Source organism: Dendrobates tinctorius, unplaced genomic scaffold (genome assembly GCF_039654945.1).
Source record: "Dendrobates tinctorius isolate UK_male_01 unplaced genomic scaffold, ASM3965494v1 ptg000016l, whole genome shotgun sequence".
NCBI classification, from domain to species: domain Eukaryota; kingdom Metazoa; phylum Chordata; class Amphibia; order Anura; family Dendrobatidae; genus Dendrobates; species Dendrobates tinctorius.
This window is the reverse complement of record NW_027361684.1, coordinates 79886687-79907389: the sequence shown is the minus strand read 5'-3', so window position 1 is coordinate 79907389 and position 20703 is coordinate 79886687. Positions and strand designations below refer to the sequence as shown.

At 43.0% G+C, this 20703-nt stretch overlaps 1 protein-coding gene across 3 annotated transcripts in view; it reads right to left on the bottom strand.

The window, feature by feature from the left end:
- Positions 1-20703, bottom strand: part of TBL1X (transducin beta like 1 X-linked) — a 489223-nt gene that overhangs the window by 103825 nt on the left and 364695 nt on the right. For all 3 annotated transcript variants that reach the window (XM_073565980.1, XM_073565981.1, XM_073565979.1), the window contains one exon: positions 2140-2285. In XM_073565980.1, the coding sequence (XP_073422081.1) occupies positions 2140-2285 (146 nt within the window). The remainder of the gene's footprint in view (positions 1-2139; positions 2286-20703) is intronic.

Below are 20703 nucleotides of genomic sequence, written 5' to 3'. Positions count from 1 at the left end.
TCTTCTGCCTACCTTGGTTGTAACGGGTGGCAATTTGAGTCACTGTTGCCTTTCTATCAGCTCGAACCAGTCTGCCCATTCTCCTCTGACCTCTGGCATCAACATGGCATTTCCGGCCACAGAACTGCCGCTCACTGGATTTTTTTTCTTTTTCGGACCATTCTCTGTAAACCCTAGAGATGGTTGTGCGTGAAAATCCCAGTAGATCAGCAGTTTCTGAAATTCTCAGACCAGCCCTTCTGGCACCAACAATCATGCCACGTTCAAAGGCACTCAAATCACCTTTCTTCCCCATACTGATGCTCGGTTTGAACTGCAGGAGATTGTCTTGACCATGTCTACATGCCTAAATGCACTGAGTTGCCGCCATGTGATTGGCTGATTAGAAATTAAGTCTTAACACACAGTTGGACAGGTGTACCTAATAAAGTGGCCAGTGAGTGTATATATATACTGTACAAATAGTAAAAAAGTTATATATATACAGTATATATATATATGTACTGCATATATATGCACACGTATGTACAAGTCTCTTTGTTTTTTACTACTTTTACACACAATTATTTACAAAAATGTTTAACACCTTGTTTTTTGTGGTTCCGAGTTGACATTATGTTTATATATATGACTTTTTAATGTTTTTATACCAATTTTTGAGTGGAAATATGATGAAAAAAACTACAATTTTTGTCATGTTTATTTTTTAACAGTTAAATAGTTGGATGGTTTTATATTCTGAGTAATTTTGACTGTGGTGATACCAATTATGTGTAGGTGTTTTATTTAGTTTTGTTTTTACAATAAACAGTATATACATGTATTTTCTCATGACTTTTTCATGCTTCATTTTTTTTAATATTTTTACCATCGCCATTGTGTTTTTTCTTTTACTTTTTGATCTAGTCATATCATGGGATGTGAACTGTTCCTTCTAACCTGCGGTGCATCAGATCTGTCAATTTTAAAGTGACACATGGCTTCTTAAGCACAGTTTATGGCAGGGCCTAACCAGCCACAGTAGCTGGCAGACCTGGAGGCCATTGGTTTTCCTCTGGTTTCCATAGCACCCATGGACACCCAACAATCACAATGAGTGGGTGTTCATGGCATTAAAAAAGGAGCTCCCTCCCTTTGTCAACCATACAGACGACGCAGTCACTGGTTGGCTGCAGTGTTTACATGGCATAACAATGCCAAGTAATCACTGGGAGACCCAGCACCGTTCAATGAGTTACAGCGAATAAAGATTTTAAAAAGGAGTTATCCATGTAGAAGACAAAATTTTTCTTTAAAAGGAACATGTCATGTGAAAAAATGCTATTACCCTGCAGATATGGGAATTGAAAGCAGCTCAGCATTAAAGACAGCAGTAAGTCATAGAGCGGTGACTTAAACCGCGCCGGCACCATCCCTGTGACTGAAACCCAAACACTGTCTGGAGGAATAAAGGCTATTTCTTTCCGGCAGCATGGCTCTCAGTGAGGGCGCCGGACAGGTTCAGAATACTGTAGATTAACCCCATATCTACAGGTTAATAGCTTTTTTTTAAGTAACGTTAATTCTTTAAAGGAATATTCCAATCTCCAAGATCCTCTTCCAATAAGTATTAGTTGTAATAATAATATTAGCAAATACCTCCTATTAGAAATGTAGTATAGCTTTTCTGATTTGCTATGTCTCTTGCAGGCATTGCAGGACCTTAGGTATCCATGGTTATGACCACTAGCAACAAGTCAACTGTCACTACTATATCAGTGTACGTAACCTAAGGTCCTTTAATGCCCTGCACATGGGGTAAGTGGCATGGCTTATCAGAAAAACTATACTACATTTCTAACTGGAGGTATTTGCTAATGTTATTATTATTATTATTATTATTACTACATCTACTACATACAGGGATAGGATCGTGGAGACAGGAATACCCCTTTATGTTGTGTTCTAAGAGATAGAAGCTTGATGTTGTAATGAACTTCTTATGCTCTTGCCATTATTTCAAGTTGGAAGACATTTTCATTAGAAATAACAGTTTATCTCTTGGTATGAACCAAATGAAAGCCTATGGCCACTTCCAGCTGCTCATGTACTTATGCATTAGTGGTGTGTTGTTAGGATGCTATGAATGGAGGCACTTACTTCATTGATGCTGATCTCAGCTTCCACATACTGTAAACCTTTCTGTAGGATGGAGATAAGAGCTGCAGGTGGCACTAGTGTCCCATTGATGTTGGACTGGCTGATGTGGCTTTCAATACCGAACGTAAATGCTGAGTGAGAGAAACCTGCAAAGAAGAACAGGCAGCCATGATATTCATCAACACAACACCCCTGCATTAAAAAAAATAACAACATCTCGCTAGAGGAACAAATTTATTACCAGACACTTATTTTTCTCTATGGTTCGATGCACCATAATATATTTACAGTCTCATTAACGATAGGATTTGAGTCGCTAATAAAATTCATACAATTTATGTGACATTTTCGTCTCTGAAAGCACACTTGGTTTATTCATTACGGGTACTTTTATTAGCATTAGGCATGATGGCGGTGATTATGTCTTCAAATGACTGTGTCTGTGCAGGAAATAAGAACATAATTATCGGCAAAATGTAAATTGATTGAAATCTCTTGGAGAGATCAGAGTATGAACAAAGCCGTGATTAGAAAATTGGAATTAGCAATATTTACGGTGACTCGTGACCATCGGAGACTCGACGCATCGCTTTATCAAGGCTCATTTTAAGGGAGAACCAGCTAGAGAGTTCCATAAAAGCCCTTTATAGCCACCGTATTACCATGTGGAGACATCACTGGTGGAAGGTACTGCAGCTGCTTTGTTCTGATGTCCACATGACAACTGTGCAGCCTTGCCAGAAGGACACATTATAGATGCACGCAACCATCCTAATCAATGTCCAACAGTTCGTCTGAAAAGTCGACATGTGGACGTTGATGTGAATGGGCACCGGGTCAAAAACGTATTATAGGAGCTCAGCCAAGATGTCAAAGGCAATGTGAATGTTAGAAATATGTTAGACAATTTTTTTAAAGAAATCTTCTGTATTTTTTTACGTTTTCCACGTAACTCTCTCTATATAAAAATAACTGCATTTGTCCCTTCTGCCATTCAGCCTCACAATACGCTGCCACTATGTTTTATTAGTCATCGCATTATCATCACAGGATTAAAGTGTAAGATAGCAGTTAGGTCTCATTCAGACATCTGTGATTTCTCGGACCGATTTTCACTAGTGTTTTGGATTGGCTTTTCATCACTGTTTGGTCAGTGTTTTAGTCTTTAATAATTTATTGTATTCTGAAAAACGTTTTCTACCCAGTATTAAGAATGGACACAAATTTTACAGGGATGGCGTCTAAGTAATGTTATTTTTACAGACCTAAAACGGCCGATACATCAATCTTTTTAAACCAGAAAACTGTCTTGAAACACATTGATTGGTCTAAAAAAAATTTACGCCTTTTTCACAGCGTTCCACCAAAATGGGCAGCGCTGGAGGGGAGCCTGGACGGAGCGTGCCTATGCTTGCCTGTCAAATTCAGCAAAAGTGTCGGCATTTCTACTTCTTCAATGGAGTATTATTTCTGGCCAAGTGCACAGAGGCGCACGCCAGTAATTACGGGATACAGAAGAATGCAAGGGGAATGGCACTCACTACCGTAAATTTCAGTAAAAGGGACTTTATTTTGTTCTTATTCCAGTGATATATCACTTAGTATACTGAGTGCAGCAGCAGCAGCAGCAATAGTCTGTTTTCTCTGCTGCAGATGTAGCAGAGTTCACTTACCTCACCCACACAACAGCTTTGTGTGTACAATGTATAGTGACAAAGAGCTGCTAATCAGCGTTGGAGGTGTGGTTGGACTAGGGGGCACGAGGCAGCTTGTCCTGTAGTGATAATCTGCTGCTGATAAACACTGGTTGTATGGAAACAGCAAAACACAGCCCAGTAAGTGACATCTCGCTGAAATCATGGTCTCTACCCCTAAATCATGCTGCTCTCAGATTATATAGCAAAAACCTGCTGACAGATTCTCTTACCTGTCATCCCAATAGTCAAACCATCAGTGCTGGATGAATGAAAAGAAAATGTGAATTGTATTTACTTTTCTTACAAAAATTTACATTTTTTAAGTTGGCTAGTCATTCAAACAATTAATATTACAATGTACACAGTAGTTTACATGTATACTATAGTTCTTCAAAGCTGGACCCCATGCTGACACACATCCTACAGTAGAGCGATGTGCTGGGGGGAATATAATAGATTATCTTCTATTTAAAAGACAAACAGCTGATCTGCAGTTCTTGGTAGCGGCCGTTATACATGAAAAGAATGGAGCTGTGTTGTTAAGCTCTATTCAGTGTTTGCATTCGGTTGCCAGAGCGAATAACATCTGATCGGTGGGGTTGCTGGATAATGGACCTCCACTGACCTGGTATTGATGACTTATTCTGTGGATAGGTCATCAATATCATTTACCCGGACAACTCCTTTACCATACATATAGGATGCTAAAATTATCACTTATTAAAGGGGATTTCTTGTCAGGTCTTTGGACCAGGCCAAGCAGTTGGCGTTACCTGCTAATAACTAATACTGCTGGGAAACTGAGGTGAGCAAAGCATTTCTCCTGCAGTATCCAGTCCAGAGTGGAACAGCTTTTACAGAGGGCATGGAGGGGGTGGAAGGTGCAAGGACAAAACGTATACATTGCCAAAGGAATGTGTGAAAACCATTTGACTCCCTATACTTAAGGCTCCGTCACACATAGCGAGATCGCTGAAACATCACAGGTTTTTTGATGCAACAGCGACCTCGCCAGCGATCTCGCTACGTGTGACACATAGCGGCAACCGGGCCCCCGCTACGATCTCGCTGATCATGCTCGAATGTCCTAGGCCATTTTTTGATTGTTGGTGTCCCGCTGGCCAGCATGCATCGCTGTGTTTGACGCCATAACAGCAACGAGCGACCTCGTTGGTGACTCAGAACTCACGCCTAACGAGGTCTGAGTAGTCAGAATAGCTGCTGTGCGACAAGGTTCCAACAACCGCCAAAGTCATTATACGGATCGCCGTATTGTTGCTGCGTCGTTGAGTAGATCTGCCAGTATGACAGCTTACTAGCGACCATGAAGCGAAGTACCAGCGATCCTTACCAGGTCGTATTGTTGTCGGGATCGCTGGAATGTCGCTATGTGTAACGGTACCCTTAGGATGATGAGAAGTGAAGGACTGGTGCGGTAAATGACATTCTAATTATAGCTATCTACTTACATTACAGCTAGATTAAAATAGCACTCCTCCCATCAAAACTTGGATCCTCTTAATTTATTACATAGCACTGTGTACTTACAGCTGCTCATTTTGCCTTTCTACCCAGATAATTCTTCTATTTTCTATTAGGTCTATGACATTAAGTGATAACAAACTGACTAGCTGAATCTTTCTAAGCTCTATGTAGTAACAGGAGATCAATTTTCTCTGCACAAGTTATAAGACAATGCAAAAGACAATGGCAGGGGGAGGAGGGAGCAGCAGGGCCAGGAGTTCAAGGGGGAATGATAAATTCAGGAGCGTTAGACTTCCTATCTCTGAAGATAGCAGGAAAAAGATAATAAATAACTGAGTAGAAAAGCAAAATGAGCAATTGTAAGTACACAGTGCTGTAAATTATGATGCCTGCAATATATTAAGAGGAAAAAACTTTGATTAGAGGAGTGCCTCTTTAAAGGGGTTGTCAACTACTCCGATAACCCCTTCTTAATCACCATATTCCCCCATGTAAAATAATAACAATCTGTAGTTCCATCCAGTGTCTGCTCTGTTCCAGCTACATCAGCACTGGGTCAGCAGCCAATCAGTGGCTGCTAATGGGCAGCTTAATTTTCACTTCCTTTTGACAAAACTGCCATCCAGAAGAAACGAGAGCTGCTGCTGCTCTTCGACCTCCTCCGGATGTCAGTTACATCCAAAGGAAGTGAAATTGAAGCTGTCCATTTGCTGGCTGCCGAGTTCAAGTTACATAATTACATCACGCAAGCCCCATCAGAGACCCGGCACCAACATTGCTGAAACACTGCCAACACCGGAGGTGGGTGCTGGCTGTTTTTATTTTACATGGGGGAATATGGTGATTGAGAATGGATAGTCCGAATTCTGAAAAATCCCTTTAATAAGAATATCCAACATTGTTTTAAAGTGGATGTAGATAAATTAAGTAAATTTCAGAGTAAGCGTTGGGTTCAGATTTAGCTTTAGGTTATGGGATGTTGGTGTAAGAAGGAGATGACTGCTCCATTGAACCTGGGCGTGTCCCCGCACTCGCCCCCTCAACCTGACTCCACTACTCAACTTGATTTACACCGCACAGAACCAACCATAGCTGGAGTGCCACCCAACTGTTACGAACAGGACCAATTTATTTGGCAATGAATCATCCGAGAGATGGAGGAGTGCCGACGTCTGCTGCAGGAACTCTCGCCCGTGGAATGGCGAGCTAAAGGAGAGGAGGAGTGTAAGAAGGAGAACCGGGCCGTAGGTATCTCTCCTGTGCCGGGTCCTGAACTGTTGGGGCTTTATCCTCTGTTGTCCGGGGGAAGGAGTAAGAGACCGGACAGACCTTTACACACGGAAGCAGGGGGCATGGCTAAGCGGCAGCAGCCACAGCACACGCGGAAACAGTCAGTCTTGGCAGGTGTAGGCAGTACGCAGCACAGAGAGAGGTGTTCTCCGTCCCTTGAGCAACAGGACTGCACCGGCCCACGTCCTGGTATTCCTGACGACATCCGCGGGGACTACAGAGGGGGAAGCGCAGTGTACCCAGTAACTGGCAGAAAGCGAGGTGCTGTGCGTGTGGTGATCGTGAGTACAGCGCACGTGCCACAAAGGAAGAAGCGGGTGCTGGATAGACGTTTGTGGCCCACCTTTCCGGCATATCCCTACCTGTCCAAGGTCGACCCTGGAAGTGCTGCAGCCTTGTTTGTTCCGGCCACATAAGCTACATGGATTAGGGGCTCAGCGAAAGGTGCCAGAGACCGACCACTGCCGCCAGAAGACGGACCACCATTGTCAACTAAATGTCCTTGGACCAACACCGCGCCAGCCGTTGTTGGCACTATCAATCCCCAAGTAGTACCTGCAGCCTGAAGGACCCATGACATGCTAAGTGCACCAAAGAACTGCTGTCATTTTGCTTATTAGCTCTCCATATCCTTTATAATTGGACTGCTATTCTCTCATTTAACCATTCATTTCCCTGTGAGGAGTCCACCCCCTGTTAAATTAAAGCTGTTAAGTTTGTTAACCCTTGCTCTGCCTTCTGTCTGTTACTGCATCCTGCAACCTGCTTTCATTGGTGCAGAGGATTCTTACAGAGACGCATCCATTGTTGTTTTGTTCCTTGTTAAACATATTTGCATTTTTACAAAACAAAGATCAGAACAATGCCTCCTTCATCTGAGGAGTATAAATGAGCCTTATTGTGTGAAACTCCCAATTTCAAGAAGATATACAATATTAATACTGACTATGGGTCTCCAGAGAGTCTAATCTGCTTATAATAACATTACTCTGAGCCCTTCTTGCGATTGGAAGTAATTATATGTCTAATTTTTTGTGTGAAACTCTTCTGCAACCAAAAACATGTTCTTATGTTTTGATTTGCATATTTCTTGCGCAGGATATAATCTAAAACTACACAGGAAAATGAGAATAACATACAAATTAGGATATGTGACAATGTACAGTGAATTTTAGCTATAAGTACATTTTTTTCCTGCATATACAGTTAGGTCCATATATATTTGGACAGAGACAACATTTTTCTAATTTTGGTTCTAGACATTACCACAATGAATTTTAAACAAAACAATTCAGATGCAGTTGAAGCTCAGACTTTCAGCTTTCATTTGAGGGTGTCCACATTAAAATTGGATGAAGGGTTTAGGAGTTTCAGCGCCTTAGAATGTGACACCCTGTTTTTAAAGGGACCAAAAGTAATTAGACAATTGACTTCAAGGCTATTTCATGGACAGGTGTGGGCAATCCCTTTGTTATGTAATTCTCAATTAAGCAGATAAAAGGCCAGGAGTTGATTTGAGGTGTGGTGCTTGCATTTGGAAGATTTTGCTGTGAAGGAAACATTCGGTGAAAGGAGCTCTCCATGCAGGTGAAACAAGCCATCCTTAAGCTGCAAAAACAGAAAAAACCCATCCGAGAAATTGCTACAACATTAGGAGTGGCAAAATCTACAGTTTGGTACATCCTGAGAAAGAAAGCAAGCACTGGTGAACTCATCAATGCAAAAAGTCCTGGACGCCCACGGAAGACAACAGTGGTGGATGATTGCAGAATAATCTCCATGGTGAAGAGAAACCCCTTCACAACAGCCAACCAAGTGAACAACACTCTCCAGGAGGTAGGCGTATCAATATCCATATCTACCATAAAGAGAAGACTGCATGAAAGTAAATACAGAGGGTTCACCGCACGGTGCAAGCCACTCATAAGCATCAAGAATAAAAAGGCTAGACTGGACTTTGCTAAAAAAACATCTAAAAAAGCCAGCACAGTTCTGGAAGAACAACAAGATCAACCTCTACCAGAATGATGGAAAGAGAAAAGTATGGCGAAGGCGTGGTAAAGCTCATGATCCAAAGCATACCACATCATCTTTAAAACACGGCGGAGGCAGTGTGATGCTTGGGCAGGCACGGCTGCCAGTGGCACTGGGTCACTAGTGTTTATTGATGATGTGACACAGGACAGAAGCAGCCAAATGAATTCTGAGGTATTCAGAGCCATACTGTGTGCTCAGATCCAGCCAAATGCAGCCAAACTGATTGGTCGTCGTTTTATACTACAGATGGATAATGACCCAAAACATAAAGCCAAAGCAACCCAGGAGTTTATTAAAGCAAAGAAGTGGAATATTCTTGAATGGCCAAGTCAGTCACCTGATCTCAACCCAATTGAGCATGCATTTCACTTGTTAAAGACTAAACTTCAGACAGAAAGGCCCACAAACAAACAGCAACTGAAAACCACCACAGTGAAGGCCTGGCAGAGCCTCAAAAAGGAGGAAACACAGCGTCTGGTGATTTCCATGAGTTCAAGACTTCAGGCAGTCATTGCCAACAAAGGGTTTTCAACCAAGTACTAGAAATTAACATTTTATTTACAATTATTTAGTCTGTCCAATTGCTTTTGATCCTTTTAAAAACAGGGCGGTACATGTTAAGGAGCTGAATCTCCTAAACCCTTCATCCAATTTTAATGTGGATACTATCAAATGAAAGCTGAAAGTCTGAACTTCAACTGCATCTGAATTCTTTTGTTTAAAATTCATTGTGGTAATGTCTAGAACCAAAATTAGAAAAATGTCTCTGTCCAAATATATATATGGACCTAACTGTATATATATATATATATATATATATATATATATATATTTTAAATCACGAAGTCTTGCTATTATAAGACGAGCAGTAATATATTTTTCTTTTTAGTAAATTAAATTATGAGACATTGTAATGGAGTTCATCATTAAGTCCCTTTTATCTAAGGATATTCAAGTTGATTTCTATTTTATACTTTAACATCTTGTAGAAATATATGGCCCATTCTAAATTTCTATAAGAAAGTACCATATAGTAGCACATGGAGAGCCTGTGGCTTTGTAATTCAGAGCTGCAGAGACTCTGTGTAGTGATGAGCGAGTATACTCGTTGCTCGGGTTTTCCTAGCATGCTCGGGTGTCCTCTGAGTATTTTGGCGTGCTCGGAGATTTAGTTTTCGTTGCCTCAGCTGCATGATTTGTGGCTGCAAGACAACCTGAATACATCTGGAGATTCCCTAACAAACAGGCATTCCTCACATGTTTTCAGCCTGTCCAACAGCCACAAATCATGCAGCTGCGTCGACAGAAACTAAATCTCCGAGCATGCCAAATTACTCGGAGGACACCCGAATATGCTCGAGAAAACCCGAGCAACGAGTATACTCGCTTATCAGTAACTCTGTGTGTTGTCCTACAGTCTCAACATTGCTGTGTGCATGAGGCTTAAGATGCATTTCTTAGTGAGCCTATACTGATCTTGGCCTTATACCTAGCTAATTTAAAAATGCTGCTTTACTATAACATCTTCCTTCATAGTTAGATTCTAATCAAAAATTCAAAAAATTAGGGAAAGCTCAGACTAAACAGCAAGACTGCTGTAATACGGCATCCCAGACTATTTCTTCAGACTGCTGTTACATGGGATAGCGGAAAAGGGAAGCCAAGACTACTCATTCAGACTTCTTTTATACAGTCATGGCCAAAAGTGTCGGCACTTTTGAAATTGTTCAAGAAAATGAAATATTTCTCCTAGAAAATTATTGCAATTATATGTTTCGTTATAGACATCTTTATTTCCTTTGTGTATATTGGAAGAACACAAAAAATAAAAAGAAAGGCAAATTGGACACAATTTCACACAAAACCCCCCAAATGAGCCTGACAAAATTGTTGACACCTTTCAAAATTGTGGGTAAACAACTTTGTTTCAAGCATGTGATGCTCGTCCAAATTCATCTTTAACAAGTACCAGGTGTGGGCAATATGAATATCACACGTGAAACCATAACAAAAAGGGAAAAGTTGACTCAATCTTAGCACTGTGTGTCTGTGTGCCACACTAAGCATGGAGAACAGAAAGAGAAGAGAACTGTCTGAGTACTTGAGAACCAAAATTGTTGAACAGTATCAACAATTTTAAGGTTACAAGTCCATCCCCAGAGATCTTGATGTTCCTTAGTCCACAGTGTGCAACAAGATCAAGAAGTTACAATCCACAGCACTGTAGCTAATCTCCCTGGACGTTGACGGTAGAGAAAAATTGATGAAGAGTAGCAATGCAGGATAGTCTGGATGATTGCTAAGCAGCCCTGATCAAGTTTAAAAGAAATTCAATGATGTGCTGCAGGCTCAGGGTGCATCAATATCAGAACGACTATCTGTCAAAATTCCAATGAAACGAAACCCTATAGCAGGAGACCCAGGAGGACCCCACTGCTGACAGAGAAGTAAAAAGCTAGACAGCAGTTTGCCAAAATGTACTTGAGTATAGCAAAATCCTTCTGGGAAAGTGTCTAGTGGACAGATGAGACCAAGATACAGCTTTTTGATAAAGAACGTCATAAACATCACACTGTTTACCGAAAACAGAATGAAGTCTACAAAGAAAAGAACACAGTCAAATATGGTGGAGGTGCAAAGATGATTCAGAGTTGTTTTGCTGCCTCTGGCACTGGGTGTCTTGACTGTATTCAACGCATAATGAATTCTGAAGATTACCAAAGGATTTTGGGTTGCAATGTAGTGCCCAGTGTCAGAAAACTGGGTTTGAGTGCTAGGTCATGGGACTTCCAATAGGACAATGACCCCAAACATACTTTAAAAACCACTCAGAAATGGATGTCAACAAAGCACTGGAGAGTTCTGAAGTGGCCAGCAATGATCTAAATCACATTGAACACCTGTGGAGAGATTTTAAAGTTGATGTTGAGAGAAGCATGGTCTAATATTCTAGATGAAGTTGTAAGAAGCATGTTGATGGTTATAGGAAGCGATTAATTACAGTTACTAATTCCAAAGGGTGTGCAACCAAATATTAAGTCGAGGGTGCCAACAATTATGTTTGGACCATTTTTGGGGTCTTGCGTGAAATTATGTCCAATTTGCCTTTTTTTCTGTTTTTTTGTTCTGTTCCAATACACACAAAGGAAATGAACATGTATATAACAAAGCATGTGTAATTGCAATAATTTTCTGGGAGAAAAAAAACTTCATTTTTTGGAACAATTTTAAGGGTGCCAACACTTTTGGCCATGACTGTATGAGTCAGGTCAGACAGTATAGCTTTGGCTTGGAGGCTTGTATGTGTTACCCTCCTGTCAGGGGCGGACACTGACAGCTTGGGGCCCCTGTGCAAGAAATGTGTCTGAGCCTCCTTCCGTTTATGGCGACAAAGCTATATATAATATATATACTGTATATAGCCACACACATACATGTATATATATTACATAGTCTCCTTTATTATGTATATTACCGTCCCTTATACAGTGCCCTCTTGTTATGTACAGTACCGTCCCTTACATATTGGATTATATAGAGTCATGTTTTTTATTACATACTGTCCTGTCTTGTTAGATATATAATGCAATGATGGCTGATGGAGCATGGGAAAGCTTCTTTTCTAATGGAGGACCTGATGGACTGGTCATCTGGTCACCGGCTCCTCCATCAGCAGTCAGTTTATATTGAAAAATAGAGGGGACTATATAATAAAAGAGGGCGCTGTGAATAACAAAATTAAAAAGAATACACTATGTAAGAGACAGCACTGTAAATAACAGCAGAGGAAGCTATATAATAAGGGATGGCACTATATATAAATAGAGAAGATGGTATGTAATAATAAAAGAGGAAACTATATAACTAAGGATGGTGTTATACACAATTAGTGAGTACAATATATACTAGGGGACAGTGTTATACATAATAAGTACGTACACTATATACTAAGGGACTGTGTTAGACATAACAAGTGAGTACACTATGAACACTTATAATAACATAATAGCAATGATAATTGTCATGGTTAGGACATGGTTAATGTCCTGTTCTGACAGGGTTAACATTGCCGGTGTCATGGTTAGGACATGGTTAATGTCCTGTTCTGACAGGGTTAACATTGCCGGCCTCTCTTTGGATCTGGGAGGGGTATTTATGCTCACTCCATACTGGCATTCTCTGTCAGTTATACTGCTATTCTGGTGTGTCTGACCCCTGGTGTGTGTGTACTCTGCATAGTTTGTTTGCTTCCCGTGTATGACCCGGCTTGTTCCTTCACTCTGTACTCCGTCTCTCGTTTTTGGTACCATTGTCTTTTCTGGTTCTGACCTCCTGGTTTGGCTATCGTTACTCCGTTACAGTTTACCCCTATTGTATCGTCTAATACCTGTTCTGGTTTTCTGATCTATTGCTACGTCCTGACTATTCTTTCTGTCTAAGCCCTTTGGTACTGTCCTGCTATCTCGTGCTTTGACCCGGCTTGATCTGGTATCTGTCTCTGTCTATGCTCCTTGGTAACATTGTCCTGTAGTTACCCTTCTAGGAGTTTCCCTGCAGCTCCTAGCTCTGTGGAGCTTAGGCCACGCCCCCAGCAGTCACGTGATTCAGGTCCTGGAGCATGCATTGTCACCACTGCTGCTCGCTCCGCAGGTATCTTTGTGCACAGTCTTTGTACTCAGGACACGCACCCTGGCTCAGTGAGCAAGTGCAGTGCGGTGGTCCTGACATAATGTCTTCCTCCACCTCCCCCTGTTCCTCAGTCCATTATAGGTTCCCCTTCCCCCATCCCAATCCCCCACACCCCTCATTGTCCTCCTCCCCATGCATCCCATTATTGTTCTCTCCCCACCCCATCATTGCCCATTCCACCACCTCCATCATTTCCTCATCCCCCACCATCCCCAGTATTGCCCTTTCCACCACCTCCATTGTCCTTTCCACCACCACCATCATTGCATTCTCCCCCACCACCCCATCATTGCCCTTTCCACCACCTCCATCATTGCTTGCTCACCCTACCACCCCATCATTGCCCTCTCCATCACTCCCATCATTGCCCTTTCCACCACCTCCATCATTTCCTCCTCCTTCACCATCCCCATCATTGCCCATTCCAGCACCTCCATCATTTCTTCCTCCCCATGATTGTCCTTTCCACCACCACCATCATTGCCCTCTCCATCACTCCCATCATGGTCCTTTTCACCACCTCTATCATTGCCTTTTCCTCCACCACCTCCATTATTGCCTTCTTCCCCGCCACTCCCATCATTGTCTTTTCCACTACCACCATCATTGCCTTCTCCCCCACCCCCCCATCATTGTCCTTTCCACCACCACCATCATTGCATTCTCCCCCACCACCCCATCATTGCCCTTTCCACCACCTCCATCATTGCTTGCTCACCCTACCACCCCATCATTGCCCTCTCCATCACTCCCATCATTGCCCTTTCCAACACCTCCATCATTTCCTCCTCCTTCACCATCCCCATCATTGCCCATTCCAGCACCTCCATCATTTCTTCCTCCCAATCATTGTCCTTTCCACCACCACCATCATTGCCCTCTCCATCACTCCCATCATGGTCCTTTTCACCACCTCTATCATTGCCTTTTCCTCCACCACCTCCATTATTGCCTTCTTCCCCACCACTCCCATCATTGTCTTTTCCACTACCACCATCATTGCCTTCTCCCCCACCTCCATCATTACCTTCTCCCCCACCCCCCATCATTGCCCTTTCCACCACCATCATCCTTGCCCATTCCACCACCTCCATCATTCCCTCCCCCTCCACCCCATTATTGCCCTTTCCACCACCTCCATCATTGCCTTCTCACGCACCACCATCATTGCCCATTCCACCAAGTCCATCATTTCTTCCTCCCCCACCATCCCCATCCTTGCCCATTCCACCACTTCCATAATTTCTTCCTCCCCCACCATCCCCATCATTGCCTTCTCCATCACCCCATCATTGCCTTCTCCCCATTACCCCCATAATGGCCCTCTCCTTTACCTACACACAGACACACACAGCACCATTTACCTCTCTGCACATTCCCCTACAGCGCTATGCATGCACGCACACACACACCATCACTCATCTCTGCACACACACACACACACACACACACACACAACACACATACATACAACAAAACACACACAGCATCTCTCACCTGTCCGGACGCTCCCTTGCAGCTGAAGCATCACTGTCCTGGGAGCTTCCTCTCTCTGGCACAGCCATGGTGAATGATGACATCATCCAATCGCGCTGTGTCAGAGACAGGAAGCAGGACGCATCCCTGCAGCTCAGCTCCACTGCTATTTTCTCTTGTAGGCAGCGGAGCTGCAGAGATCACTTCCCTGCCCACCGCACATGAGGGTATTCTGGTCAAGGGCCCCCCGGAGCCTCAGGGCCGGATAAACAGGCCAGATTGCCCTCATTATTAGCCACCCTGCAGGGGCCCCCCTCCACCTCTAGGTCCCTGTGTTATGTCCTCTCATGCCTCCTGTTATTGAGTTTTTTTCTGTGTCACTTGTGTCTACCATTGCTGCTTTTAAATCTGGATTAAATAAAGACGTTTTTTATGAAGCTGCAAGTACTGGCTTTTTCACTTGGTTACTCATTTGGTTTATCACTTGGAGTACTTCTGCTGAGCATCAGACAGGCGAGCTGATTTTTTTCTTGCATTTGTATAGCTTTATTGCTATTATAGGGGGTGATCCAGGCTACAGATCCATACTTCCTATTTAGGACCGGTCCAGGCTACACTGCTAGACTTCTGTTATGGATGGCCAGTCCATATTACACAGTTATACTGCTGTTATAGGAGGTGTTCGGTAATCTTAAGTCAGACTGGGGAACAGTCTAGACTGTATAGTCTTACTGCTGTTGTAGGGAATGGTCCAGATTACAAGGCCAGACTAAATATTTAGGGGAGGTCCAAGCTACACTAATAGACTACTTTTATAGGGGGTGATCCAGATTACACAGCCATACTGTTGTGTTGTTAAAGGAGGCGTTGTAGCTGGACTACTGTTATACAGGGTGGGTCATTTATATGGATACACTTAAATAAAATGGGAATGGTTGATGATATCAATTTCCTGATTGTGGCACATTAGTATATGGGAGGGGGAAAGTTTTCAAGATGGGTGGTGACCATGGCGGCCATTTTGAAGTTGGCCATTTTTGATCCAACTTTATTTTTTCAATGGGAAGAGGATCATGTGACACATTAAACTTATTGAGAATTTCAAAATAAAAACAATGGTGTGCTTGGTTTTAACATAGCGTTATTATTTCATGAGTTATTTACAAGTTTATGACCACTTATAAAATGTGTTCAAAGGGCAGCCCATTGTGTTGGACTGTCAATGCAACCCTCTTCTCCCACTCTTGACACACTGATAGCAACACCGCAGAAGAAATGCTAGTCTAAAGGGGTCAGATTCCTTGTAGGAATGCTCGGACCTGACACCCATAATGTGGTGGTGCACCATCTTGCTGGAAAAGCTCAGGGAATGTGACATCTTCAATGCATAAAGAGGACGACACATCATCGTGTAGCAATTTCAGATATCCAGTTGATATCACCAACCATTTCCATTTTATTTAGGTGTATGTATATAAATGGCCCACCCTGTAGAGTGAAGTCTAGACAACAATGAGGGACTGCTGTTATAGAGTGAAGTGCAGATAACACAACTGGACAGCTCTTATAGAGTGAAGTCCAGACAACACAGCTGGACTGCTGTTATAATAATAATAATAATAATAATAATAATAATAATAATAATAATTTTATTTCTATAGTGCCGACATATTCCACAGCACTTTACATTTTAGTGGCGACTTCTACAGACAATAGACATTACAGCATAACAATAGACACATAGATCAAAACAGGTACCAAGAGGAATGAGGACCCGGCTCGCAAGCTTACAATCTATGAGGAAAAGGGGAGACACGGAAGGTAGATGGTAACAATTGCACTGCTATATTGCACTAACTGCTGTTATAGATTGAAGTCCAGACAACACAGCTAGACAGCTGTTATAGATTGAAGTCCAGACAACACAGCTGGACAGCTGCTATAGAGTGAAGTCTAGACAACACAGCTTGACAGCTGTTATAGAGTGAAGTCTAGACAACACAGCTTGACAGCTGTTATAGCGTGAAGTCCAAACAACACAGCTGGACTGCTGTTATAGTGAAATCTAGATGACACAGCTGGACTGCTGTTATAGAGTGAAGTCTAGACAACACAGTGGGACTGCTGTTATAGAGTGAAGTCCAGACAACACAGCCAGACTGCTGTTGTAGGATCGTGTGCCAACTGAGGGGGGTGGTCCCTACAGCACGCTTTCGTCGTTACCAAAGACAAGAATCCGTAGCCTGTAGTTGTATCAACAGGTTTTTCTTTTTATTTGGTTCCTTTCTTCAGTAACAGCAATTTAAGACATCTCCGACACACCTGCCTGGGTACCCGTGAGCAAGCCTGTTCCCTTGCCTCCTCTGCTTTCCCAGTGGGCCGGCTCTCTAGGCTCTTTCACTGCACCTGACTTAGTTTACCGGCCACAGCTCTTCACCTACTCGGCCCGTCCACCCGCTGCCACACCTACTTCGCTTCAGTGCCCAGCTCTCCAGCAGTTCGGTCCCCCAGGCTCTCTGTCCTGCAGCTGTCTTCCGAGACCACCCCCCTTTCTTTGCTCTCTCTCTCTTCCTTCTTCTCTGTCTCTCTCCTCTGTCTCTTTCTGAGCTCTTCTTCCCTCTGTCTCCTCCTGAGCTCTTCTCCTCCTAGGTCTCGAAACCTCCCCCTTTTATCCCTTCAGCCTTTAAATCCCCTTCTCCTCTTCCACTAGCTCCGCCCACCATGACTTGGCTTTTCCTAGCATTAGCTGTTGTTAAGACCTTTTCTCTCTCTGTACTGTGTCTCCCCCTAGTGGCCAAACTCTGTATTCCACTGTCCTCCTGCTTACTTCACATTCTCAACTACATCTCGCTCCTGCGCAGATGTACTTATCTGCCTTGTTGAGGGCAGAGCAAAATTCCTGCAGTGCGCAGGTGCTGGGCCTATCTGACCTTTCCCGGTGCCTGCGCACTGCAGTACTTTGCTCTGCCCTCAACAGGGCAGGGAAATACACCAGCACAGGAGTGAGACACTGGGGAGCCATGAAGCAAGCAGGAGGGCGGCGATCATAAGAAGGTGGGAGGCACCGGACCGGGACCTGCGATATCCATTGGACCGGACCTCCCCTCAGGTGAGTATAATAAAACTTGTTTTTCTTATCTTTCAGGTCGGATTGGGGGCTTATCTACAGTATTATAGAATGCTGTAGATAAGCCCTGAAAGGCAGTGGTCGTATCTTAGATCGGCCAAAACTGCTGACAGATTCGCTTTAAGATCATTGGAAACATGGCAGTATTCATTTCCTACATCTCCTGCCACAGAAAGCTATAATCTCGATATTTAAACAAGGTGCAATACATCACGTTTGCTCTATTTCTTTATACTATATACTGTATATACCCATACACACCTATTGTTATAAAATATCTAGATAAGCCGTGCCATGTAGTTCTCTGAAAAATAGTTATCATGCTGAATATGCCACAAGATGCTTATTCGTTAAATCATACAAAGACAAGTTAAATAGGGCCATTTAGTACCCAGAAAAATTACACATATGATAAGCAGATACAACAAAGTCCAAAAATATATAGGGAGTGATTCATAAAAGCTTCTATGCCAGAAAACTAGTGTAAAACGCTTTGGAAAGTCACAAAATTCTATTGCAGCACCAAGTTACGCAAAAAATTTTGCAACTTCCGGAGTTTTCATGCCAGTTTGAAGCACCTCTGTCAAAATGGGCTGTTAGGGAGGAGCTGGAATTGGATGGGGCTTGGCTATGCCCAACCATCAAATTCAGTAAAAGTGCTCCCGTTTCTTACTCAAAAAATGCTACTCCAGTCTCTAGTGAGATACAAGGGGAAGCAAACGCCACTGAGAAGATATGATAAATTCATTAAAGAAGCACTCCTTGTCATATTATACAACATTGTGTACTTACAATTCCTCATTTTGCCCTTCTACCTTTTACCCAGTTAATTCTTCTCTTTTCCATTTGTTCTATGCCATCACATAATTAATAACTGACTAGCTTAATCCTTCTAAGCTCTATAGAGAAGCAGGAAGTCTCTTTTCCTTGTTGCATTTTTTATACTTGATAAAGATGCCAGTACAGTAATGCAATGCGTAGTGGACAATAAAGAATCTTCTAAGAATATCGCAGCAAGGCAAACAATTTTTAAACATGTTTTTATCCTGTTTTTGATATCCACATGATTAAAAACAGACTACCTGAATCTTTCTAAGCTCTATGTAGAAACAGAAAGTTTGTTTTCCCTGCATGAGTCATCATAAGAACTACAATTCTACTTCTTGGTTATAAGTTGAAGAGGAGGAGGAGATGGGCTGCCAGAGACTTTGCAGTGGCACAATTGTTTCATGCAGTAAAGGCTAATTCACAGATATATTGCAGACACATTTTCTCTGCCATATTCCCATCCTCGTGAACCAAACTTACAGCATTATATATGCCTGTGATGTCATAAGTGTTGGTTGGGCTGGGAATTGAAAATACAGCCTTTATAGGAGGAGTGCACAGAATGTAATTGTACAATTTGGTGATCATTGACTCTTCTAGCCTTTGGATTGTAGGATGTGAGTTATAACTGCAATCTAAAGAAGGCCCCATATGTTGAGTTGTGTATCTTTATTATAATGGTTTCGTACAACAATGGTGACATATCACACATTTGACCATGGAAGATCATGGGGCAGCACGGTGGCTCAGTGGTTAGCCACTGGTTAGCTGGTGGTTAGCTGGGGTCCTGGGTTCGAATCCCACCAAGGACAACATCTGCAAAGAGTTTGTATGTTCTCCCCGTGTTTGCGTGGGTTTGCTCCGGTTTCCTCCCACACTCTAAAGACATACTGATAGGGAATTTAGATTGTGAGCCTCATCGGGGACAGTGATGATAATGTGTGCAAACTGTAAAGCGCTGCGGAATATGTTAGCGCTATATAAAAATAAAGATTATTATTATTATTATCATGAAAGTCCAGAAAATACAAAGGAACTGTTAGGCGTCAGGTTTCTGCGTCTGCTCTGCAGGAATCCAGAGCCTCACATTCTGCGGTCTCCTGCTGTCTTTCTACTGCAGAGGAGATTACTTTGCAGCAGACCGCTCCAGAGACTAAGTCCCTCTGTACTCCTACTGGGCATGCTCACGAGACGATCTCCCATTGGAGATCGGGAGTCATGTGTCCAGGTCCTTTTCCAGATCTCATTGGTCCTTCTCGGAGATCTGGAAGGTCCAGCACGGCTATAAAAAGCGCGCATGGCCGTTCCGCCATGTGCTAGTATAGACTATACTGCTATGTGTGAATGGTGACGGATGTATGATTCTGGTGACTGACTCATTTGATACCCCTTCCCTCTGATATTACGCATGGTGATAGTGAATTAGTTTAGCAGTCAGCGCCAGTCAGTGGCAAGCCTTAAGCCACTGTGCACACCGCACCGCTATGCTAGCGTCCGACATCGCGCTTGCTATCTGGCTTTGTCGTCGAGCGGCAGTGTCCTACGCCGCGTTGCAGTTGCAGCCCTTCTTGGCGTTCGCAGCAGTGACGCCGCACACACGGTAGGTCTAGAGGGACGCAGCTTCTCTGTCTTGGGTCCTGCTCCTGTGACCAGATACCGTGTGTGCATTTACCTGAAGCCTGTGTCACTAACAGGTTCAGTGTTTTGTATGCTACCTGAAGCCTGTGTCACTAACAGGTTCAGTGTTTTGTATGTTTTTGTTGCGGCACCTCTGTGTGTGAACAGAGCCTGCACTGCACACTCCAGATGAAGTTGAACCCGTGTGCATCATACCGCCATATTGCTCCTCTGTCATCACTCAGCAGCGGTTGTTACACCTACTGCACGGTGGACCCCGTGCTGTGAACGCACTTTATTATTTATTTTTATTTAGTG